General features: G+C 42.5%; 1 protein-coding gene across 6 annotated transcripts; it reads left to right on the top strand.

The window, feature by feature from the left end:
• Window positions 1-22: 22 nt before the first annotated feature.
• On the top strand, window positions 23-22,602 carry Fgfr1op2 (FGFR1 oncogene partner 2). Of its 6 annotated transcripts, none has more exons than XM_048432665.3 (7): window positions 23-222; window positions 9,257-9,393; window positions 11,264-11,381; window positions 13,195-13,337; window positions 16,085-16,198; window positions 18,809-18,922; window positions 20,771-22,602. In XM_048432665.3, the coding sequence occupies exons 2-7, from the start codon at window positions 9,259-9,261 to the stop codon at window positions 20,906-20,908; spliced, it is 762 nt and encodes a 253-aa protein (XP_048288622.1). In that variant the 5' UTR covers window positions 23-222; window positions 9,257-9,258; the 3' UTR covers window positions 20,909-22,602. The 6 variants fall into 6 exon arrangements, with proteins under 6 accessions (XP_048288622.1, XP_048288621.1, XP_085543486.1 ...); XM_048432664.3 differs by having other exon boundaries at window positions 24-305; XM_085687360.2 differs by lacking the exon at window positions 23-222 and adding an exon at window positions 345-365.
• The last annotated feature ends 2,870 nt before the right edge of the window (window positions 22,603-25,472 follow it).

Raw genomic sequence — 25,472 nt, 5'->3', positions numbered from 1 at the left:
GAAGTCTCGCGAAGCTTGTCGCTCGGCGGCTGCCGGGAGCGGAGGTTTCAGACCGGCCGGGGATGGGTCCGAGGCGCTCGGGCTGCTGGTGCGAGTGGCCGCCGTCTGGGCAGCGCCGTGCTTCTGGTCGCTGAGCAGGCGCAGCGAGGGTGCGGAGGCCGGCCCTGGACGCCGGGATCTCGCGGGTCCCCGTCGCCGACGGCTGAGAGGGACTGGAGCCGAGTGAGTGGAATAAGGCGTAGGCGAGCCCCCGAGCCGGGCTCTCTCTCTCCGCGCTCCCTCCCAGCTCCTGTCCGGGAACCGAGGTACGGAAGGAAGATCCGTGAAAACCCCGAGCCCTCTCTCGCCGCAGGGCACCCTTCCGGGTTTGTTTTCTTCCTGCCCGGGCCGCCCGGGAGCTCCGTGGGCGGTGGCGGGAGGGACTTGTCACTGTTGAATTTACCTCCGCATGCTGCACCGTGTTGGCGACTTGGACTTCGCCGCCATCCTGATTGATTTAATCCCGCAGTGCCCTTCCGAATTCTATTCCGAGTTGAAGAACTGGTTTTCTCCAGAAAGATGTTCGTAAACTCCAAGTGCGTGCGTTCCTCCATTTTTCAACAGCAGTGCATTTCTCCGCTCTCAGAGTGATGAGTACGGACAGGAGACTTATGTGTATGTGTGATCCCGCAGACCTTCCTTCTTTCTTCCGTTCTGAGGTTTTCTTTGAGAGACTGCTGTTTTTATACTGCTATTTCTATGGTCAGTTACTGACTGGCAAGTGTCTGTTCCGAAAGAGCCGGGCCTCTTCTTTCTGCCCGCTTTTCCTTTCTATCCCGACCGCGATCGGCAGTGCCCATGCTCCTTTCCAGACCACGGACCTTAGAATTGTTAAGGTTCTGAATCTCACTCACACCGCGCCAGGTTGTTTCTTCTTTCCCTGCGATCATTACAGTTCCCTTTCTTCCACCCCAAACGGGTGTCCCTGTGAAATGCATTTTGTCCCCTGAAACTTTCTCAACTTCTAATTTAAGCATATTGATTCATCGGGGCCTTTTACCGCACCGTCTCAAATCGTATTTTACTTCTTAGTGTCACCTTGTTGCTGCCCCTAATTCTTTACCAGGCACGCATGCCGGGTTGTTGGGTGTTTCCGCAGACCTCTGCCGTTGTTCGCCGGGTGTAGTCCTGTTGGGATGCTTGCTCTCTCACCGTCTATCAAAACCCAAAACTCCCTTGGGTGATATTGATAATACAGTGAGCTCCCAGAGCTCTTGACATAAGTCTGCAGTATTTATTAAGATGTATTCAATTATTTGTCTCTTCTGCCAGCTTGAACTTTTGAGTCTGGAATCATGTCTTATTCATCTTTAAAACGAAAGCTGGCTCAGTGTTGGCACATAGCAAGCATTATTTATGCAAATATGTATACATATTTATAATACAGTCATTCTAAAGAATCTACTACAAAAATTCTGGGTCCCTTAAAAATCAGAGCATTAGAACCTGAAGGGCCTTTTTTATTTTCGGGTAAATGTCCTTAACCTGTATTGAATATGAGCAGCCCTGTATTCCTAACATGTATGTAATTGTACTTTTGCTATTAGTTGTTGGAGGTTGTATATGATAGCATATGTGTGTGCATGCACACACACCTCATGCGTCAAGTGATTTTGTATTATGTTAGTATCTGTATCTGACAAGTCGAATTTTATATGACACAAATGTTTTTGATAGTGTTCAGCATAAATGCATTCATGAAAAGAATGAATTTTTTTCCACTGACTTTTACCCATATGTTAGAAATAACTGGTTTGGGTTAGGTTAGTTCTTTGGATTGTTAATTTGAACACACACAACCTAGCCACAGTTCTAGGTTGGTTTTGATTCACTGGTGCTCTTTCTCTCAAACTGTGTTCCTTTCAGCTTTAGGAGTATCGGATGTTCTTCATAGACCTTCAAGTACATTCATATTCGTGGGGTAAAAAATGATTTGTGCATTCATACAGTGTATCTGTCTGCACAAGATGCACATTTTTGTGTATCATTTATCCTTGTGGAGTGTTTGTACACTGTGGGAAGGTGTATTGTGATTGGTGTAATAAAAAGCTGAAGGGCCAAAAGCAAGATGGGAGGTATAGACAGGATTTCGGGGAGAGAAAGGAAGTGGAAGAGGAATCTTGGCACTCGGGAGACTTGAGACACAGAGGAAGCAGGATGGACAGTACTTGACAGAACCTAGATTAATAGAAATGGGTTAATTAAGTTATAAGAGCTGGTTTAAAACGTCTAAGCTAAGGCCAAGCTTTCAGAAATAGTAAGTCTCCGTGTGTTATTTGTGAGCTGGAGGCCCAAAGAAAAGTCTGACTACAGTTTATATACATTCTGCTTTTTGTTTGTTTTTTGAGATTGAGTCTCTCTACATAGCCCTGGCTACCCTCGAACTCACTATAGACCAGGCTGGCCTTGAACTCACAGTTACAATCCTGCTGTATTCTGCGCTGCCATTGGCCCTAAGCAGCTTCTTTATTAAACAGTGGTAATAAAACATATTCACAGCATGCAGAGGGGAATCCCACATCGCACCACCACACCTGATGATATATTCTTGATCTTAAAAATATTTTTCAGAAAGACTTGAAACACATTTTACTTTGGTATTTCCATAAGCCAGTTAATATATTATCTAACTACTAACATTAGAGATACCTGCCTAAGCAATAACAAATTTTAAACTAAACTTTTGAGATTTAAAAACACATCTGTCGTATATCACAAGTTTGTTTATGTATCTCCAGCAATCAGATAACTTGTAGATTTGTTTATAAAAGAAGCAAGAGTTACTTGAATTTCTTTAGATTTTCTTAACTAAAAGCTAAAAGTAAACAGCTGGCAATTGCTGTTGTGGGTAGGTGGTGGTTTCTCTGTAATCAGCAGCAGAATGTTCTAAACCATCTGTCAGAATCTGACTGCAAATGTCTTAGTGGTAGAGTGGGTGAAAATGGGACTAAAGCAGGAAGCAAATAAAGAAAACTTATTAAAAGTCTGCCCCTGAGCCGGGCGCAGGCCTTTGATCCCAGCGCTCAGGAGGCAAAGGCAGGCTGATCTCTGTGAGTTCAAGGCCAGCCTGGTCAATGAGAACTAGTTCCAGGACAGGCTCCAAAGCTACAGAGAAACCTTGTCTCGAAAAACCAAAAAAAAAAAAAAAAAAAAAGAAAGTCTGCCCCTGAAATCTGAGCCTACCTGTATAAAATAATTTTGTGTCATGACTAGTTAAGACAAGTACTGAAAAAATGAGCAGATACATTTGAAAATATTCCTTTAAATTGGAGTCTGTTTTTAAAATTTGTAACAGAATGTGGAGAACAGTATCTCCCACGTTACTTACTGGCCAAAAAGGGAGAGGAAGCATCTTTTAAAAAGAGTGGCAAAGCAAATTCATATTATAAAGTATTTTAAGCTTTTTTTGAGGTTTTGCAAATAGGAAATGAGTACACAGGCTTTCAGAGGCTGTGCCGCTGTTTCCTGAAATGTTAATAAAATTAGGCTCTGAGTTACCCTTTTACAATTCTTTCTGTGCAGATAGGTTTAGACTTCTAAGATGTAAAAATGTAGTTCGCTTTGTTCGTCTTTGTGCAGCCTAAAGAACATTTTTAAAGTAGTTCTTTTTTAAAATCCCAGCATACTCATTGCTTAATATTAATGCATACTTAAAACAATTGCTAGATTTTTGTAGTTATATGAAAAATTTAAAAATTTCTTGTTTTTTAAATTGTTCTTCATGTACATCTCCCTTGGTTGATTTGAAATGAAAAAAATTAAATCTTTTAGAAGTTCCACTCTGTGGAGTCAGGGAATTTATTCTTTCCCCTCAGGATGCTGAGACAGTTCTAACATGGGAAGAAGCAGGTAGGGCCCTCAGGTCCAGTGTGGCTTGGAGTTCCAGTCCTGGCCCCACCAGACTGTGACTCAGCTCCTGCGTTTGGAATCCTTGAGTCCATTTTATCAGTGGAAAAAGAGGAGTAACACTTGTCCTATTATCTAAACTGCAAAATAAGGTGTTTTTAGGTCCAGAGATCTACCAATTTGAATTAATTAAAATTAGTGGGCCTGCCACAAACTGACAACCCGAGTTTGATCCCTGAGCCCATATGGTGGGGAAGAGAGCCTACTCCAAGTTGTAAGTATTACCTAGCAGTTTGAGTAGGATTGTGGGGAGGCTGTCACCATTTTATTTAAATTTATTTGGTGATTGTAAACATCTTTCCATGTGCTTTTTCCCCATCATCTGTATATGTTTTAGGGTAAATCTTTTGGCCATTTTTAAATTTAGACTTATTCTTGCTACTTTGACAGTTATTTTTCCCCCCTTTTCTGGTTGAGTCCTCCATCAGATATATAACTTGGAAATGCTTCCTGGAGGCCTAGCTTGTCTTCTCCAGACTGTCTTAGCGTCTGATAGTCAGTTACTCATCTGGATGAAGCCTGATTCACCAGCGGTTTCCATGGTTTTATGTTTCATGCTGTTGGTACTGACTATCTCCATATTACAGAGGTTTTCTTTGTTTCTTTTTCTTCTTATATTACTGTTTTTCGTTTTATATTAAAATTTGTGCTCCGTTTTGAGAAAAGCATTCTATAAATCAAGTAAGAATTGTGTTGAGATTACTCTCCGGAGCATAGGTGTCTAGGTTATCCAGTGCCCTTTGTTGAAAAAATGTTTACCATTTCTCTTTTTTAAAAAAAAGTGGATATGTATGTGTGTACACACATGTGCGGGTGCCCTTGACAATCAGAAGAGGGCTTCAGATTGACAACTTGGATCGGCCTGACAGAATACCTGTCATCTTCGAAGCTGAGTACCTCTCATCCTCGAAGCTGAGCGGCCGCACTGTAACCACTGAGCCATCTTCCTAGCACCTGGTATTCTCTGGCTTGCCTTTGCCCTTTGCTGTTTTGCCTTTTGACTCTGTGTAGCTCATGCTGGCCTTGAACTCACTGTAGTAGTTCATGCTAGCCCCAAGCTTTCAGTGATTCCTCTGCTTCAACCTTCGCAGTGATTGAGTTACAAAAGTATCTTCACCACACCCAGCTTCCTTTGTGCATTTTCAAAAATGGATTGGTTACCCTCCTGTGGGCCTCTTTCGGCAGCATCTCTGTTCTGTCTCCCTGTATCAGAGCCATGGTTCTGTGTGTAAAGTGAGTCTTAAATCGTGCACTTGTGTCTCTGCACTATGGTTTCAGTGATTCTAGTTTCCTTGCTTTCTATAGAAATTATACAATCAGCTTGTCAGTTTCCAGCTACATTGACTGATAGCTGAAAACATTTTGTCTCCATTATACTGAGCACAGTATTTTCTCCACATAATTAGACCCTGCTTTTTCTGTTACCATTTTGTAGTTGCCAGCATATAGATCCTGCATATACTTTGATTGTGCCCAAGAATTTCATTTATCTATTATAATATATATGTACTTATAAATGTAACTATCTTAAATGTTTCTAGGAACATTCTTCGACACTCATTTCTCGTGAGGTTTTTGTCATTGGTGGGTTTTGAGGAATTAATCCATTTAACATGCATTACCTAATTTTTGCATATTTGTTTCCTAATTGTCATTGCTAGCTTATGAAAGAACAGTTGGTTCTTGTATCCTTTGGGCTTGTACTTGTATCCTATAGACATGCTAAAATCATAGACTGTAGGAATTTTATGTTTTACATTTTTAGTCTCTGAAAATCTCATAGAATGTATTTTTATTATTTTCATCCCCTGATTCCTCCCAGATCTTCCCCACCTCCCTACCCACCCATTTGTTTTCTCTCTGTGTATCTCACTTGACTCCTGTCTCCTTTTAAACATTGAAAGAAATTGTTTTTATTCTTTAGGATTTTTTAGTATAGCAGCATGGATTACAAATCAGAACAGTTTTCTTGTATGTATCCCAGTTGATAGTTCCCCTTCCCCTTATTTGCTGTGTGCTAATGCTCTTGCACACTGTAAAGATTTGTCACTCGTATTGCTTTTTTTAAAAAAAATGCTGATTGACCAGTAGCCAGACAGGAAGTATAGGTAGGGTGACCAGAACAGGAAAATTCTGGGAAGACGCAAGGCAGAGATGCAGTCACCAGCCAGATACAGAGGACGTAAGGTGAGAATGCCTCACTGAGAAAAGGTACCAAGCCACTTGGCCAAACATAGACAAGATTTATGGGTTAATTTAAGTTGTAAGAGTTAGTTAATAATAAGCCTGAGCTAATAAGACAAACAGCTTATAATTACTATAAACTTCTGTGTGTTTATTTGGGATTGAAGAGCTGGGGGACCAGGCAGGATAGAAACTTCTGTCTACACTTAATGCTCTGGTAAACTCAACAAGGTTGGTATTTGGAACATCCTTACCTTGTTTCAATTTTAGTGAGGAAAGTATTTAGTCTTTGTATTGTACTTATGAGAAATATTATTCTGTGATTTCTTTTGTTTTTCTCATTTTGTATGGTTTTGGTGTCAGTAATGTTAAAATTTTTTAAATGCTGAATTGCTTTATGAATCTAAAAGTGTTTGTTTTTCTTTTCTTTCCTTTTATTGTTTGTTTGTTTGAGGTAGGGTCTGTCTTTGTAGATCAGGCTGACCTGAAGCTCATAGAAATCTATCTACCTCTGCATCTGGAATGCTGAGATTAAAGATATGTGCCACCATGCTCCACCATATAAGTATTCCAGTTTCCTTAAAGAGATTGGGTAATACCATTTGTTTTGCGAGATAGGGCCTCTATTGACCTTCCTGACCCTTGGGTTTATTTTATGTGTGCACCTTCTGCCTGCATGTATCTATCTGCTGCAGGTGCGTGCCCATGGAGTTGGTAAGAGGGTGTCGGATCCCCTGGAACTGGAGTTAGGAATGGTCGTGCGCCACCCACGGGTGCTCCTTCTACAGGAGCAGCAGTGCTGTTGACTCTGAGCCATGTCGTCAGCCCTCGGTGTGTATTTTAGGACTTGCCACTGAAGCTCTCTGGATATGGAGCCTTTTTTGCAGGATATTTTTAAACTCCAGTTTCTTTACTATTTAAACTTGTTAGAAAATAGCTGTAGAAATTTGGTTATGTAACTCCAGTGATTATAATAGTCATAAGTCTGTTGCTAGTTACCATTTCTCCTTGTATGACTTTGTGTCATTTGTGGGTCTTGAGGAATTAATCTTGTCTTAGTTAGGGTTTTCAATGCTGTGAAGAGACACCATGACCATAGCAACTCTTATAAAAGGAAAATATTTGATTCAGGTGGCGGCTTACAGTTTCAGAGGTTCAGTTCATTATCATCATGAAGGGGAGCCTGGCACGTGCAGGCAGACGAGGTGCTGGATGTGGAGTCCTAGTCTTGACTCGGAGGCAACAGGAAGTCGACTGAGAGAAGCTGAAATCCTACCCCCACAACAACACATTTCCTCCAACAAGACTACACCTCCTGATAGTGCCACTCCCTTTGGGAGCCATTTTCTTTCAAACCACCACAAATAGGTTTAATCTAAATTATCTAATTCGTGTATATGAGATATATTATTCTGTTCCCTTGCGTTTGGAGTGAAGTATGGCTCTGTAGTGATTTCTCTTGTTCTTTAGAGGAGTTGGAATTGAGACAGACTATGTAACCCAGACTGGACTCCTCTTGATGCACCTGCTGTAGATTCTTGGGGACTAGGATGGGCCTCCACCACTGGCTCTTCATTTATTTTTAAGTTGGTTATTCAGCCTCTGTTGGTATCTGGTCGTCCCTACCGCCCCCATTCCAGCCTATGGTTTCACTGTGTCTATTTTCTTTACCTTCTATTTACTTGGGATTTGTTCTGCTCTTTCCATACTTTCTCAAGGTTAGGAGTTAGATGATTGAGTTCAGATCTTAGACTCTAATACAAACATTTTGTGTTATGCTATAAATTTATCTTAACCATTTTATTGAAATCTTCTTTTCTAAGATTTCCGTTTAGTTCCTTTTCAGGGTTTTTGTTCATGTCCTGTGCTGTAATTCTAACATCATTCAGCTTTGCATTTTCTTGGATCCGTTGACCTGTTTGATCTTAATTTTTATGTGTGTGTGTGTCTGTCTGTCTGTCTGCCTGTCTGCCTGTTTGTCTGCGTGGATGTGTACCCATGCATCGGAGTGTCTGCAGGGGCCAGAGAAAGTGTTGGATCCCTGAAGCTGGAGTTAGAGATGGTTGTGAGCCTCCGGTATGGTCCTCTGCGAGAGTAGCAAACACAATTAACTATTCTCTTCAGTTCCAAACTGAGCTTTTTAAAAAATTATCTTCCTAGAGTCTTTGTTTGTTTATTTCCTTATTTTTTGCTTATTTGAGACAGGGTCTCACTGTGTAGTCTAGCTGTTCTGTAGCTCACCATGTAGACCAGGCTGACCTCAGACTCACAGAGATCCAGCTTTGCTGAGTTCTGTATCCAGCATTTATCCGTTTCTCTTCTGGAATCTGTTACAGGAAGGGACCCCCTGTTTTTCCAGATTTCTGTTTTGCTTTGGAGATTAGCACAGCCTGTTGATCAGTCTCCACTGTGTGGATTTTAGGTTTTGCCTCTTAGCAGCTATGGCTGCTGCCAGGATTCACACTCAGTCAATTGCTGGAACTCTTGTTCACCCCACCTTGCAGAGGAGAGGCTTGGTCCCTCTGGACTGTGCACCCTGCAGCAGATGGCCGGCTGTTGTGTCACTGCTGCCAAGTGTTGCCCTTGGTGATGCAGCCGAACACCTGCTGCTTCTGTTCCGTGTTCAGCATCTCAGCATCCCCTTTAGTGCTTCGTTAGAACATACTGAAAGTCATCTGTAGTGGCTGATGGTATTCACTGTGGAAACTTCTTTCCATAAGGAAAGCTGAGATGATGTCACTTTACATAAGCTGCAGTAGCTCATCCAGGAGGAGGCTGAGTCTTTAACATAGCAAAGTACACAAAGGCCGGCTCGGCTCTTCAGATTTGAGTGTGTATTGGGGGCAGGGGCTAGGGAGAGTTTCTACTGTCAGATTTGTGGGTGAGTGAGTGAGTGTGTGTGTGTGTGTGTGTGTGTGTGTCTGGGGGGTGGCTAGGGAGCGTTCTTACCATCAGATTTGCATGTTCCCCAGCAGGCAGTACATGGTACTCCTAACTGCTTTCCTCTCTATAATGAACAGTCTTAGCAAGGGAAGCTTAAGTAGGGTGTCTCTGATGATGGGAAACTGGGATAAGGCACATGTTGACCCAAGTCCTGATTGTAATTGACTTTCTGGTGTTCCTCTAGCAATGAGCTGCACAATTGAGAAGGCACTTGCTGACGCAAAAACCCTTGTGGAAAGGTTGCGCGATCATGACGATGCAGCAGAGTCCCTCATCGAGCAGACCACGGCCCTCAGCAAGCGAGTGGAAGCCATGAAGCAGGTTTGACTTTTCCTGACTGACGTCATTTAGCAAAGCTTCATCAATCATAAATATCTTTGTCAGTGTTCCTGTGCTGTGAAAAGACACCTTGACCTCAGCATTATCGTCATGGCAAGAAGCATGATGGCCTGCAGACGGAGGTGGTGCTGGAGAAGGGGCTGAGAGTTCTACATCCAGATCCACAGGCAGCAGGAAGAGAGGGGCTCATAAAGCCACACCTCCTAACCCTTTCAAATCTGTCACTCCCTGGTGACAGGTGTGCAGGCTGTGAGCCAGTGGGAGCCATTCTCATTCAAACCATCATAATAACCTACTACTTAATCAGATCATTTTTAACTAAAGTTTACACGAAGCCTCACTCGTGTGTGTTTCACTTTAGAGTAGGGTATATTATGGTCTGTGACAGGTACATAGGTAGATTTATTTAAAATCTATAAATTTTATCCCTCTTCTGACAGAAATGTACATTAAAAGTAAAAGAGTTAAAAGTAAGTGAAATTGTTAAATCTAAATATATCTGATAAGGACCAGATATAACACATTTCACTAATATTAGGTAATTTGTTGTAGTATATAATGCCGAGATGTTTATACTTTTCTTTCTAAAAGTACTTGGGTATTATTTAACATCCAAATATTTTTTTAATGATGTAAGGAAATATCTAATTTTCATCCTATGCAATTATTTCAAGTTCATTTTTGCTGGCATGTTTTAAATCTACCCTTAACATAGGGATGAAGTAGGTTTGCTTCCTGTTAATAGCGTATGGAGGCATCTTCCAGTAAACAACTGCATTCAGGTGTGTAAGCCATCCCCCCCCCATAAAGATTTCCAGCTTCTGAAAAAGCAGCTCTAGCCAGGCAGTGGTGACATGCACCTTTAGTCCCAGCACTCTGAGTTCAAGGCCAGCCTGGGCTACACAGAGAAGCCCTGTCTCAACAGACAAAGCAACCCTTAACTAAGACTCTTCAAAAGTCACCAGGAACAGCGGAGCAAGTTCACTCAGTCTGTGTCGCAGCTGTGTCCCTAAAGCACCTGCTCCTTGGCCGTCCAGTCTAGTGGCAATGAGTGAGCACAGACCTGACAGGGGTGTTTGACACCTGGAATTAAGAACTAGGAATGTTATAATGAAGTCATTGATAGCTGTCCAGTAAGGATGCCTCAAGAAAAATGACTAATCTTAAATTTGGGTTCCTATTTAAAAAAAAAATTCAAAATCCAACCAGGTGTTGTGGTGCACACCTTTAATCCCAGCACTTGGGAGACAAAAGGAGGTGAATCTCTGTGAGTTCGAGACCAGCCTAGTCTACAAAGTCAGTTAGAGGACATCTAGAGCTACTACGTAACAGACTTCATCTCAGGATAGAGCCTGGGGCCCTGCTCATGCTAAGGAAACTGTACACCCATCCCGTCAGTCAGTGTCTTTCTAGCTTCCCATCCCTCAGCCCTGAAACCACTGAACTCTCCCAGTGGGTTTGCCTGCTGTAGACACTGCTCTAGACTCACTATGTGAGTAAGAAGTGAGCTGTATGGCTTCCGTGATTGGCTCTTACCATATATTAAAATTCATTTGAGTTGTATTATGTGTCAGCCTTTTTTTTTAATCCATTGCCCAGTAATACTGCAGGGGGACACAGCGTGTCCTGTTTCTTCTCTCTTCAGTGGGGAGATACTTGAACTCTTCTCTTCTTTTCCTGTTATGAGTAATGGCACTGTGGTTGTTTTCTTTTTTTCTTCCTTTGGAAGGAATGCTGAGTCATGTAATACCTCTGTTTAACTCTTGGAGGTTCGGCTCACTTACATTTAATTAGCAGGTAAAAATTTGCAAATATTGACTTCCCTTTTGTTGTTCTTTAATCTTTTCATTAGTACCAGGAAGAAATCCAAGAACTTAATGAAGTTGCAAGACATCGGCCAAGGTCCACATTGGTTATGGGAATCCAGCAAGAAAACAAGCAGATCCGAGAACTGCAGCAGGAGAACAAAGGCAAGGTGTTTGGTCTCCTCTGGGGACTGGCTGGGACAGTCACAAATCACAGGGGGCTGGAGGTGGCTCAGTGGTTAAGAGCTCTTGAGCACCCAGGTTCAGTTCCTGGCAGCTCAGAGCTGCCTCTCATTCCATCTCAAGGATGCGACACCCTCTTTGGGGTCACGAGGCACATATGTGCAGGTACTGACATATACACATGAAATAAAATAGAACCCTTTTTAAATGGGGAAATAGTCAACTGACGTTACTTTTTAATATTTAATCTTACTTTCTGGTGTGTATGCGTAGACAGGAGTCACTGCTGCTTTAACCAATCCTTTCCGTGAAGTCTGCCCTTTTGAGCATTGTCTTAGCTGCTTCTCCTCAACATCTGGGTTTTGTCTTTTGTTTTGGTTTTGTTTTGTTTTGTTTTTAGCCTGGAAAGGAGGAGCCCCACTCCCTCGTGTGTCCCAGCCTGACTGCTCATAGTCTGTGCCATGCTGTCTTAACTGAAGACTTTCACTCAACTTTTTCCCCCATCCTTCAGTGAACCACGGTTAATAAAACTCAGAAAGATACATTGGGGTTCATCCTGAAGGTCAGAAAAGCAAAGCAGCAGCCATTGGCTCTTACCTCTACCTCAGTCCAAAATGGTGATCCTGCCTCCAAGAATCTCAGAATGAGACTGAGCCTGAGAGCTGTCTTGTTTTATATCCCCCTCTAGTGCTGGATTAAAGGGGGGCACAGCCAGGTTTCTATGGCAACTAGTTTGGCTGCTGGGATTAAAGGATTAAAGACCACTGCCTGGTCTGTAAGACTGACCAGTGGGGCTGTTTTACTCTCTGATCTTCAAGCAAGATTTATTTATTAAAATACAAATGAAATGTCAGTACACTTCAACACAAGCATTAGTCTGAACTTGCCAGAATAAATATCATCAGGCGATCTACAGCCTGGTCTACAAGACCTAGTTCCAGGACAGCCAGGACTATTGCACAGAGAAACTCTGTCCCAAAAACCAACAAATAAATAAATAAATACATTTGTCTATTTTTATTTCCTTGTACAAGGACCTTCAGTCACTTCCTGGTCTCTCTTCTGCCCTTGTCCACAGCTCTCCTCCGTGTGCCATTTGTTCTGCCACTGCAGACTGTTAGCTTCATAATGGAGCCTTTACTCTCAAGCCCTGGGTTAGGGTTCTTGTTCCTTCCGGGTTCCGCATACGTGCTCAGGTTCATCACAGTGCTGTACTTGTGTGGAACTTTCCCCAGTCCAGCCTTATAGCTCTGAAATGATTTTTTTTTTTTAAGAAATGAGTTTTAGGGGGCTGGAGAGATGGCTCAGCGGTTAAGAGCATTGCCTGCTCTTCCAAAGGTCCTGAGTTCAATTCCCAGCAACCACATGGTGGCTCACAACCATCTGTTGTAATGAGGTCTGGTGCCCTCTTCTGGCCTGCAGGCATACACACAGACAGAATATTGTATACATAATAAATAAACAAATATTTAAAAAAAAATGAGTTTTAAAAATGAACACTTTAAAAAGCTAATGAGAGCTATCTCGGTGGATCAAGGACACTTAACACCAAACCTGGTGTCCATTTCTGGCAACCCCTGGTAGAAGGTGTAAATCAATTGCAAGTTGTCCTATGACCTTTGTGCATGTGCACGGCATGGGGACAAACATGCACACACACACATACACAGCATAAAACTTTTATTTCAGTAAAATATGAGGGGCTTCTTCGTTGCATGTTTCATTTTAAGATTCCTGCCTATCAGTGTTTGACATAATCTTAACTCATCTGAATAAAGCACACTGTTTTCAATAGAACTACGAACATCCTTGGAAGAACACCAGTCTGCCTTGGAACTGATAATGAGCAAGTATCGAGAGCAGATGTTCAGATTACTCATGGCGAGCAAGAGAGATGACCCAGGTATAATAATGAAGCTAAAAGAGCAACATTCAAAGGTAATCCCTTCTATGAATTTGACTTGAAATGAAAACTGGGGGACATTGTTAACCTATGTTCAGAGTTTTTAAAGAATGAAAATAATCTACTAAAATTCTTGTGATAGGATATATAATACCTCCTTTTTCTTTCTTTTTTTTTTCCACGACAGGGTTTCTTTGTAACCCTGGTTTCCCTGGAACTCACTCTGTAGATTAGGCTTAAAATTCAAAGACCCTCCTGCCTCTGCTTCCTGAGTGCCAGGACTAAACGTGTATGCCACCATACCCAGAAATATCTCGCAGTTTTAATTGACATTTTCTGTTGTCGTCTCCCCATCCCCGTTATTGTTATGTATTCTTTTCTTCTTGGTTTATCCTTCTAACTCCCATTTCTCCCGAGTAACAGGGTCCTACTATCCAGCTCTGGCTGTCTAGGAACTCACTATGTAGACCAGTCTAACATTAAAAGCATAGAGAACCATCTGCCTCTGCCTCTCTGTTGGTGTCCTCAGTAACTTTAAAATGTGTGTGTGTGTGTGTGTGTGTGTGTGTGTGTGTGTGTGTGTGAGTGATTCAGAAATAAACTTTTTTAAAAAAATAAAGGTACATTCAGTTTTAAAATTATTTTTGTAAGATTCTCTGCCTTCCCCTCCACCCACCCACCCATCCAGAGACAAGGTTTCTCTGTGAATCTTTTTTGGAGCCTGTCCTGGAACTTGCTCTGTAGACCAAGCTGGCCTCGAATTCAGAGACCCGCCTGCCTCTGCCTCATGAGTGCTAGGATTAAAGGTGTGTGCTGCCACCACCCAGCTGAGTCTTTGTTTTTAAGTATTTTTTTTCCAGTAAATTTGTGTAATGGTACCTGTTACACAAACAGAAACTGAAATGCTTTTAAAGTCTGAGCTGCTGAGTGTAGATTGTTTCCCCAAAGAGTCCAGTCTGAATGGAGGCCACTCATCCTCATGAAATCCGTAGGGTTGGGGACAGTGCGCGCTAGCTGACATTTTAGAAGCGAAGCTGGAGTGGTTAGAGTGTTTTTGCAGTCGTTTTTCTTGGTCGCTTGGGAACAGCTGCTGTCAAGATAAGCAGAATAGTCTTCGCTGCTTACATGAAACTGAATGTTAACTGCCAGTGGGAAGTGAAGACATTAGATTGGATGATATAGCCTACTTATGACTAATGTTGAAGAGATAGTAATCGTGATATATATATATATATATATATATATTCTTCCATGTTGATGTCTATAGTATTTTTAAATTATTCCATCGGAATTAAATAGCTAGTCTTCTTTGGGTGACCATTATACATATTAGCCACCTCTTGTGTCAATTAGTCGAAGAATAAAGAACTAAAATTGGACTGATTATTAGCTATTTATAATTTTCATGCCCTAACAAAATGGAAGTCCTTGGTTGTTTAACTGGTCTTTTGAAAATAAAGTCTGTAGTTGATGTTAGTATTTGTTATGGAGTATTTCAGTGTATATCTAAGTCAGGTATGGTAACACGCAACTCTTTAATCCCAGTACTTGTAAGACAGAGGCAGGAAGGTTGAGAGGTCCTAGGCCAGCCTGGCTACTTGAGATTCTGGTTTAATTCTACTCTCCCTCTCCAAAAATTAAGTAAATATGTAACTTAGGTTTTTTTTAATATATATAAGTATAAAGAATAATTGAAATGCAGTCTTGAAATTCCAAAAGGCCCTCTTGTTTTGCAATTTGAAAAACAGAAGTTTGAAAAAGTAGTGAATACCACCACCAAATAAATAAAATTAAATTAAATTAAAAAGTGTGTGGAATAAGATCTTGTCAGTCTCATAGCAACTGTGGCAGAGCGAGTGTTTTCTGTAGCACATTAAGAGCTCCATGGTAGAACTTGTGCTTAGCATACCTGAGGCCCTGGGTTCAACACCCCACCCTCCATATACAAAACCCACTGGGTGTTCCATTCATCAGTGCTATCCTGTTAGTCAAAAAGTTAAATAGCCATGATCCGTCTGTAACATTTGTTGTGTAGGTTGAGTTCATCTAAGTGCTGATCCCTGCCTTCCAATAAATGACTGTTCAGTTATTTGCTATTAATTCTAACTAATACATATTAATGTTTGTGGTTTTGATTTTTCCCAAAAAGGAGACATTTTGGCTCAGTAAATCAAACATTTATTACCACCCTGCATTGGCTTAGTCGCTATGGACAGGAGCAGGAGGAATGAAGGGATACGTCACATTGGTGTTGAGCTGGAGTGTGATGGGAGGCGTGGGGAAAGGAGCATTACTACAGCAGTGGGAGGAGCAGTCCTGGAGAACCCAGCACTTTAATCTAGCCTGGAATTAGCTCTACGGGAGTCGGGGAGTGCACGGGCAGAGAAACGAGATACAGGCACAAGAGTGCCGCGGTCTAGACTGTTTAGGCGCCAGTGATGTGCTGTGCCTCAACACAGAAGTCATTCTGCGACACACGAGGGGAGCACAGTTGAGTCTGGCTGTGCTTGGAGCATGTGTCCTGCTCGAGGCTGTAGTAGTAGTACAGGTTTCTGCACTCGCCTAGAGCTTTGTGAGTCCATATTTAAAAACCACTAGAAAACATAACTCCGTTTTGTCCAAATAGTTAGTTCTACATTATTTTTTTTAACAGATGCCTTTTTGGAAATTTTTAAAAAAACAAACATTCCAGCAGTTGGCTAACACGCATGAACTAACACTCATCCAGTTTTTAAATTACGGATGAAGTCCGTATTAACATTATAACGACTCTGTACTACAGATTGACATGGTACACCGTAACCACTGCGGAGGATTCTTCCTTGATGCGTCTCGGCACATCCTCGAAGCACCTCAGCATGGACTGGAGAGGCGGCACTTGGAAGCAAATCAGAATGTACACTAAATCAAACAGTCAACTTCGGGGGATGGGTGGAAGCGGGGGTCCGTTTAAAAAGCTGTTTCATTTTGAATTGCCCTTCCAGTTTAGACCAGCAAATAAACAAAATCAATTGAAGAACAATGTGCTTTTCATGGCCGTGCTGCTGAGTCTGAAACTGTCCTTCACGCTCTGTGTGTCACACAGAGGATGTAAGCCACTGTGTTAGGTATAGAGCCTTAGATGCTTACCAGCCATCTTTTGTTTGCCCTTCGTAGATACCACTGTGGTCTTTGCTCTCATACGACAGTGCATTTCTGACACTGAATGTAGATCTCTGTGTCTGAAACCAAATTGATCTACGTAGCAAGTCCCAGGCTGGCCAGAGCTGTGCAGCGAGACCCTATCTAAAAAAGGAAAATATATTTTCTTGATATTAACTTTAGCCTGATATTATAAAAGGCTGGTCCATCAAATATAAAATTTTTAGGTTTTAATTAATTGTAGTTCTTTGGTTTGAGTTCACAAATAGAAATTCAAAAAATGCCTTTTGAATTTAGTGCTGTACATAGTGATACTCTCTGTGTTGTGTCCTAAATCTTGAAGATCTGGGCTGTTGCTGCAGAGTAGAAATAATAACTATTGTTTATCTATTGTTAATATATTTTATATCATGTATACAGTACTATGCCTGCAGGTCAGAAGAGGGCACCAAATCTCATTACAGATGGTTATGAGCCACCATGTGGGGGCTGGGAATTGAACTTAGGACGTTTGGAAGAGCAGGCAGTGCTCTTAGCCACTGAGCCATCTCTCTAGCCCTTGTTAATATGTTATTAATAATAGTGACTAGTTATTGATAATAAGACAGACTTGGAAGTGGAAAGGTATCGAGACAGTTGCAGGGTGATGTGCTGACATTTGGGCTTTAGAGCTGAAGTTCTTGCTTTGTGTCTCTAAAAGAAGTATGGTTCTTACATCTAGTAAGTGAGTTGTTCACGGGGCCTACAACACATGCTAAACATTGGTTTTTCCTGATGATCTTGTTAAAACAGACTCTGCTGGAAAGTCAGAAGCCTTTTTTTTCTTCCATTTTAAAGGCAATAAATTATTGGCTTCCTATGTTTACACCTACGCCAGTGCCATGTACTGAGCAGATTGTAAGCTGAGAAAGCTGCTGCCTTCAGATTGGCACTGTACTCACTTACCCATGTGCGTCCTCGGTCACAGAGGGCCTCGGTGACTGTGGGGCTGCAGAGAATGGCTAGCATTTGCCTTGGGGACAGCTTTGTGCCTCAGGCCAGTCCAAAGCTGTCCAGTCCACCCTCCTGAATTGGTGGCGTCTCTGTGTGATGTGGAGGGCACTTAGCCACGTGCCACCATAGCCCTGGCGTCAGTCCCCAGAACCAAACACAGAAGGGCCTATATCTTTTTCTTTAGGATTAGTAAATGGAGCTGGGGTGTAGCTCAGTGATGGAGTGTTTGCCTGGTTTAAAGGTCCTGGGTTCAACTCCCAGAAACACACACACAAATACCAAATCTAATTACCAAAAACAGTTCCGTTGTATTTCCCACTCTCTTCCAGTTGAGCAGTTACGTGGGTTTGTTAAGGTCTTGATCAGTTCCTTTCTACAACTATTCATCTTTTCTTCATAATTTCAAATTTAGTTTTTGTCTGAATATAGTAAGTTCTGTTGCCAGTGAAGAGTGATCAATAGAAACTATTTATTGAGAAAATGATTATTCCCAGGCTCCTGTCGATTTTTAGACCCCATTGTCTCCTTCACCGAACAAAGCTTGTAAGGTCAGGGATGGTACCTTATGAGGAGTTGTGCTTCTGCTGCCTTGCATAGTGCCTGATACGTCACAGAAGTGCAGAAAACAGGAATGAGAGAGAATTTATAAAACTGACTAATATGGGTAGCTATATTATGTGGAAATTAGTTTTTTATCGGGCAAAAAAAGCACTTAATGTTTTAATACTCTGTAGCAATTCGTTAATTTTGCTCAAAAATTCTTGTTCAGCAAACACTAAATAAATAATGGACGGATGTAAACAATGCCCTTCCTGTTGTTGAGGAGGATTGTCGTCTAGAATGCTCTCTCGGGTGACTGGGGATCCGCTTATAGGCACCAGTACTGCAGAGGAGACTGAATCACAGACTTTCTTTCCCATCACTGTAACCATGGGACGTGCAGCTGTGAGAGACTCTCCTTGGTCTTTGTGATACATGTGAGATGGATGAACTGTGTTTGCTGTCGGGTTGGATTATACTGTGATGTATAGCCTTAGCCTTAATTATACTCCGATGTATAGCCATAGCCTTAATTATACTCTGATGTATAGCCCTAGCCTTAATTCTCTTCTTTTTTTTTTTTTTTTTTTTTTTTGCCTTTTTCTTTTCTTTTTTTCCACTCTCTCAATGTAGTCCAGCTGTCCTGGAACTCACTCTGTTGAGCAGGCTGGTCTCAAAGAGATCCTCCTGCCCCTTTAATTCTATTCTTAACACCTGATGTCCACCCAGCTCTGTATGCTGCATGCACACGGCAACATGCGGATGTCACGTAGTGTTAGGTGGCAGTGCCAGTGACGTCTTCCTCTGACTTTCTTGTCTGCCCTTCTTCCAGGAGTTGGAAGCACATGTTGACCAGATCGCCGAGATGGCAGCAGTGATGAGAAAAGCCATTGAAATTGACGAGCAGCAGGGCTGCAAGGAGCAGGAGCGAATTTTTCAACTCGAAGTGAGTTTTAAGCTTCAGCTACGGGTGGAAAGTATCCCTGCAGACACTCAGCCAGAGAACAGTCCCAGTCTTCACACACCCACTCTTTAAGTTGGTGGTAATATTTCTGAATCTGGGTGCTGGTGATAGTGTGAAATAGGCCGTCGGGTATAATGCAGAAATCTGGGGTCACCAGTGACACATGAACACAGCAGGAGTGAGAACGCTGATCTTTAAAGCGGGCATGGTGGCGCACGCCTTCAGTCCCAGCCCTTGGGAGCCAGAGGCTGGTGGATCTCCAAATTCGAGGCTAGCTTGGTTGGTCTACAGAGTAAGTTCCTAGACAAACAGGGCTACACAGAGAAATTCTGTCTTGAAAGAAAAGAGAAAGTTGAGTTTTGAGTCTGTATTGTTTTCGTGTGTGTGTGTGTGTGTGTGTAAGAGAGAGAGAGAGATTCCTTGATTTCATAATTTTTAACTCAGTTCTTTGTGCTAAAGATCATGTTATAGAAAGATGTTTTACAGTGCACAAATAAAGCCAGGTGTGGTGCCCCTTTCATTCCAGCACTCGGGAGGTGGAGGCAGGAGGATTAGGAATTTAAGGTTACTCTCAGCCCCCAGTGAGTTCTAGGCTAGCCTGAACCACATGAGATCCTGAGAGCTGGTCCAGTGGTAAACGGTTACTGTGGAGCATGAGGCCCTGACTGGATCCCCAGGCCCATGGCTCACCAGACCATAAGCGCCAAGCTCAACAAGACATCTTGTGTCAGAACAAAGTGGAGTGCTAGAGAGGAAGCCTCCTGGCATCAGCCTTTGCCTCCACATGTACACACACACATAGAACACATACACCCAAAAAATAAAATTTAAAATGTTCTGCTTGAAGTCATGACCAGGAAATCCCTTACAGATGGCCATAAGGCCTGTGTCTGTCCCTGAGCACACGGTGTGCCCCGTCTGCGCCTCAGGGCAGGCAGCTTTCTCAGCAGTTCACGTGTGCTCAGAAGATGACAGGCAGGCCTGGATGAGGAGCAGGCCAGGCCAGACTCCTGAGGCCAAAAGCAGGTTATAAGGTAACAAATTCTTACGGTGCCAGATAATCATTTACGTTTCTTTCTGAAACAATAACACCTCGGCTAGTTTTGCTGAGGGAAACATACAGTAACTAAAGGTATTATTCATATGAATTTATAACTAGTCTGAGTTAAATGGGTGTTACTCATCTCTAGTCTGTTTGCAGAACAAGCTCATTTCTGCCTCTTTACCAGCTCCATCTGCACACATTAAGACTTGTAGCTTGCCAGGCAGCAGTGGCACATGCCTATAATGCCAGCATTTGGGAGGCAGAGGCATGTAGGTATCAGTGAGTTCAAGGCCAGCCTGGTCTACAAAGCAAGTCCCAGGACAGCCCGAACTGTTACACAGAGAAACCTGGTCTCAAAAACAACAACAACAAAAAAGACTTGCAGCTCTAGGGAGGTTGAATACTGACCCTGTGCCTTTAATAGCATTTGAAATCTGGTTTTTGTTTATGAGACAGGGTCTCCTTGTGTTGCCCTGGCTGGTCTAAAACTTTGCTGTGTACACCAGGATGACCTCAAACTCATAGAGATCCTCCTGCCTCTGTCTTTCAACTGCTGAGATTAAAGGTGGGCGTTACTACACCCAGCTTTGCCATCTGTTTAGATTCAGGTTGTGAGCTGTCTATAGCACATAGTACATGTATGTGATCCCAGAGCCTGCATTTCATGCTGCACCTTCACACATCTGGCTTTTAGAGGTGCTGTGTACGAATCTTAGGGGTGGCCCGAACATTGGTCTGTGTGCATGGGGTATAAGCCATCTTCAGTTCTACTTGTCTCCTTACAGCAAGAAAACAAAGGCTTGCGAGAGATCCTTCAGATAACCCGAGAGTCCTTTCTGAACCTTCGGAAGGATGATGCATCAGAGAGTACATCTTTATCCGCGTTCGTGACTAACAGCGACCTGAGTCTGAGGAAGAGCTGAGTGGCTCTCTGCACGGTCACTGGGATGGGCTCAGAAGTGAGCGGATGAATGAACACAAACGCAGCTCAGCCAGCCTGTTCCCCTCTACTGTATGTACAAGTGCAGCAGCAGAGACTGAGGAATGAAAAACCCGTGGTCATGAACTAGACGGCAGAGTGTAAATGAGGATGGAAGAGTGAGCCTCACACTGCTGCCAGGTGCTGTGGTTCCCGGATACGTGGGTCACCCTGAACTCTCCCAATAAACATTTGGAAGTCCTATATTAGCCCTTTTAATGTAAGGTTTGCTGTGGTTTCTGAGTGGAAGACTTTGTTCTAAGTCTTGTCCTTCCTGTTGTCTCCGAACAGCTTGTGTACCACGAGGCTTCCACCTTGGTCACCTGTCAACCTTCCCATTTGCTGAGCCCCTGTCAAAGGCGGTTCAGTCTCAGAGGCTCTAGGAATGTTACTCACACCACACACGGAAGGCGTCCACTAACACCATCCCTAGACCATCCCTAGTGCCCATTCCTTTCAGCTGCCGTTATCCATGACTTGCTTGAGTGTATGCAGTGCCAGCTCAGGAAGGAAAGAGAAGGAATATTACTTTCTAAGAAAGACAACAGTATATAGACACATTTAGTAGGTTAAACTACTTTGAAAGAATGTTTCTGGTTCACAGTTAACAAACTGGCTTTCTTCCTCTCTACTTGATGTTTAAGGATACATGACTGCTCACTGGTAGACAGTTGACATATTTAATGTATCAAATGGGTATGGTAATCTCCAAGTAAATTTGGAATTTCTTTGTTTTTATTTAAGAAATTACTCTTCAAATACTTAAAAAGCAGATGCAGGTTCCAAGAAAAAAAGTTCTGGGTCTAAGTCTAAGCCCCATTTGCTTGGTTCTTATAACCTGTGAGGTTTTCCCTACAACCTATGACTCAGAAATGGGCAGCGAAGTGCAGACCCCTAAACATTATCCTGTGCAGTTAAAAAATAATCATATTTACAATATGTAAAGCTTTTGAAGGCCACAAGGTACAGAAGTGTGCTTTAACACCAATTGAAACTTAATTGTTACTGTGTAGTGTTCAGAACAGGATAAAAGGTTGTAATATATGGCTAAAAATATAATATTCTTGTGTGTCAGATTCATATTAAAAGTTAGCACAAATAGAATGTGTTACTTTCAAGTATATCATTTGTTAAGGAAATATTACTTTGCATTATAATTTTACATATAATTTCATGTATTGGTAAAATTCAAAGGACTTTGTGATGAGGTGAGCGGGGTCACAGGGCTGCTAGGGAAGGGCAGTGCCCCGATGTTCAGCACTTCGCATACGGAGCCTTCATAGTTTATACATACATGAATTTATTGCTAAGATGTTTCTATTGGTTTGGAGAGTACCCCTAATGTAATGGTACATTTGCTCGTGTGGGCCAGAAGAGAGGCTGCACAGCTGATGAGTCGGAGGCAGTGTGTTGAACAAAATGTTACTTGAAAAGTAATTATTTTTATAAAAAAATTATTTATCCTTTGTCTTGGGTATGACTTTAAGGTTGTGAGTATTGAAAGACATTTGCTTTGTTTTTGACAACAGTTTTCCATCACCACCCCCACCCCCCAAAAAAACAACTTTATGCTTACATCTGAGAGTGTGTGCTGAAGAGGGGCCTATTTTATCAATAAAGACGAGTGCTTAAAACTGGGACAGCCTCAGCTTTAATATCAAAACAAAGCTTACATTTCTTAAACACAGTTTGCTTTTGAAACTTATTCTCTTTGCAGGAGGGGTGGGTGGTACTGGGATCTCTGTATGCTCTCTGTTCTGCATGTGCTCTGTGTGCATTCTGCGTGCACTCTATGTATGTGCTCTGCGTGTACTCTGTATGTATGTGCTCTGTGTGTACTCTGTATACTCTCTGTGTTCTGCATGTACTCTGCATTCTGCGTGCACTCTATGTGCTCTGTGTGTACTCTGTATGTATGTGCTCTGTGTGCTTTATGTGCTCTGCCTGCACTCTATGTATGTGCTCTGTGTGCACTCTGTATACTCTCTATGTGTTCTGCGTGTACTCTGTATGTATGCGTTCTGTGTGCACTCTGTATGTATGCATGCACTCTGCGTGCCCTCTGTATGCTGCATCACTAAGCTGTATTGTCAGCTCTTAGACTTTTTGGGGGGGGGGGAGAGACTGTTTGTGCCACTACATAAGAGAGAAAAAGGGTGTGTATGTATGCTTGTGTATATGTGTTCACCTATGCAAATGTCTTATTCCTGTGTGGTGCTATAACTCCTCTCAATTCTTCCGCGGTCTCCCCAATCTGTAACCTATGGAGTATTTTAATTCCCTGGGACTCTCAGACGTACAGCTCTGCCTGAAGCTCTCACAATCTCCATACTAACCCATCTTTGACTGTCCAAAGCCAAACTCTTCATCCCCAAACCTCTGTATAGTCTTCCCCATCCTTGCAAGGGTAACTGCAGGGTACAAAGATGGCGGCATCTTAGACCATAGTCTTTTTTATGTCTTGCATTGAATTTGTTAGCAGATCCTGCAGGCTGTACACTAAGAACATAGCTGCTAGCTTCGTCCCCACCACAGGAGTGGATGATAACGTGCAACCTCAGCCTTGCATTCTTTTTCCATTCCAGCAAAGTCAACCAACTGCCACTGTTTGAAACAACGGAAGTCTTCCTGAAGTACCAGCAGTTAACCCTGTACTCATGGTAGAAGTACCAATCCTGAAACAGGTCGGTCTTCTCAAGGAGCTTGGGCCGCAAGACTGAGAAAGGGAGCTGCTTGTGATCCAGGCTCCCTACAGAGCGACCCCAGACTTGGTACTTTCTGCATGTGGAGTGACTAAAATAGAAGGTCCTGTCAGCTCCCACTCACACTCCAGCAGGAATCTGTGGCCAGCTGCTTGCTCAGTGTTATACCAGCTTGCTCTAGAAGGGGTTTCTGTTAATGCCTGCTGTCAGGAGAAGAGGGAGTAAGTGACTTAACGGTAGACCCCACATGAACCAGCCTGTGAGCATCTGGAGCTCACCGTGGCCTGCGTTGCCATAGGCCATGCTGGGCTCAAACAGCTCGGTTGTCCTCAGCCACATAGAGAGCTCAAGGCCAGTGTGGGCCACCTGAGACCCTGTCTCAAAAATTAAACTTAGAGGCTGGAGAGATGGCTCAGCTTCTAAGAACACTGGCTGCTCTTCCAGAGGACCCAGGTTCAATTTGTAGCATCCACATAACAGCTCACAAGTGTCTGTAGCTCCAGTTCCAGGGTCTGACACCCTCAAACAGACATATGTGCAGGCAAAACATCAATATACATAAAAATAAATCATTAAACATTTTAAAATATACATATATATATATATGCAAACTATAACATCCTCGATTTTCTTCACTTCCTATCAGTCTTAAGCTGAGTTTCTAAAACAGCCATTTTCCAGATTAGTTTAGTTTGTAAAAGCATAGACTTGACCAGTATAAACTAGAGACATCACAATAGCAAGGCCTTAAGCATTTTTTCAAAATAGGTATTTATTACAAATATTATACAAGTGGTTAAAAGTCATGAAAACTTAAAAATGCTTTGTATTCTCCCTCCAAGAAAGCCTTTTCCCTTTACAGTTCTGACTGCCCGTGTGTCCCGGCAGACGACCTCTCTCCGACAGTCTCGCAACTGAAACAGCATGTGAGAGAAATGACAATAGACATTTATTTTTCAAAAAGCAAGTTCATTGCTGAAGCCAGACAATAATAAAAGAATAAGAATTCTTTTTAATAAAATTTTTTTCATTATATCTTCAAAACATGTTTTCAAAACCCAAACTAAAGACCCTCCCATTGCCTGAAATTTCCGTAACTGACTGTACCAGGAAGAGACTAAAAGCATCAGGAAAGCAGTGGCCACCTCACTAGTGAGCACAACACAGCCACACTCACTCGTGCATGTCAGAGGAGCCAGCTCCCAGCCCACAACCCAGGCCTGAGAGGGAGGTGTTCAGCCCCAAAGTCAGAGGCCTCCTTAACAGAATCCAGGGCAGCCCTCAGGAGCAGCTCCTGAGTACATCCATTCTAGCTGATAACCTCTGAGCTTCGGAGCACAGGAGCTGGGTAACACAACGGTGGATTAGCAAGAACTTCACAGGGCGCTAATGCAGCTGCTCCACGCAGCACTGGGAAGGAAAAGTTTCATGTTGGTGACACAAGTGACCAGCTTGTCCTCATCATCTAAGCGACCTAAGAGAAAGGTCAGCAGGCAACACTGCTTTAAATGGCCCCCAAACGAAAACAGGCCACCATTTGGGCTAAAGATAACTTATCCGTATAAAAGTTCTATTATCTTTAATAAACTGAGCTACTTCCAATTACAGAAATAATTTAGTTCTATAAATTACCACTTCAAGTCTAAGAGGCAAAACAAGGAATTTACGCTGATACATTTTAGGATAGTTTGCCACCATTTTTAAAATAACTCCTTTACTGAAAACAATGAAGGGTTCCTGATTTAAAATATGAGATGCAGCCATGTAATCACTGCTTTCAGTGAAAAGGGGAGTTACTTTTCCCTT

The sequence above is a fragment of the Myodes glareolus genome, chromosome 3 (genome assembly GCF_982192425.1).
Source record: "Myodes glareolus chromosome 3, mMyoGla1.1, whole genome shotgun sequence".
Taxonomy (NCBI): Eukaryota; Metazoa; Chordata; class Mammalia; order Rodentia; family Cricetidae; genus Myodes; species Myodes glareolus.
Note: the sequence above shows the minus strand (reverse complement) of the source record. Positions and strands in the feature narration are given on the sequence as shown.

What these genes read in the sequence shown, in the direction of transcription:
- Fgfr1op2 (XM_048432663.3), top strand. An exon ending in GAGTGGAAGCCATGAAGCAG is followed by an intron (nt 9,394 to 11,263) that starts GTTTGACTTTTC and finishes TCTTTTCATTAG; the next exon opens with TACCAGGAAGAAATCCAAGA. An exon ending in AGCGAATTTTTCAACTCGAA is followed by an intron (nt 18,923 to 20,770) that starts GTGAGTTTTAAG and finishes GTCTCCTTACAG; the next exon opens with CAAGAAAACAAAGGCTTGCG.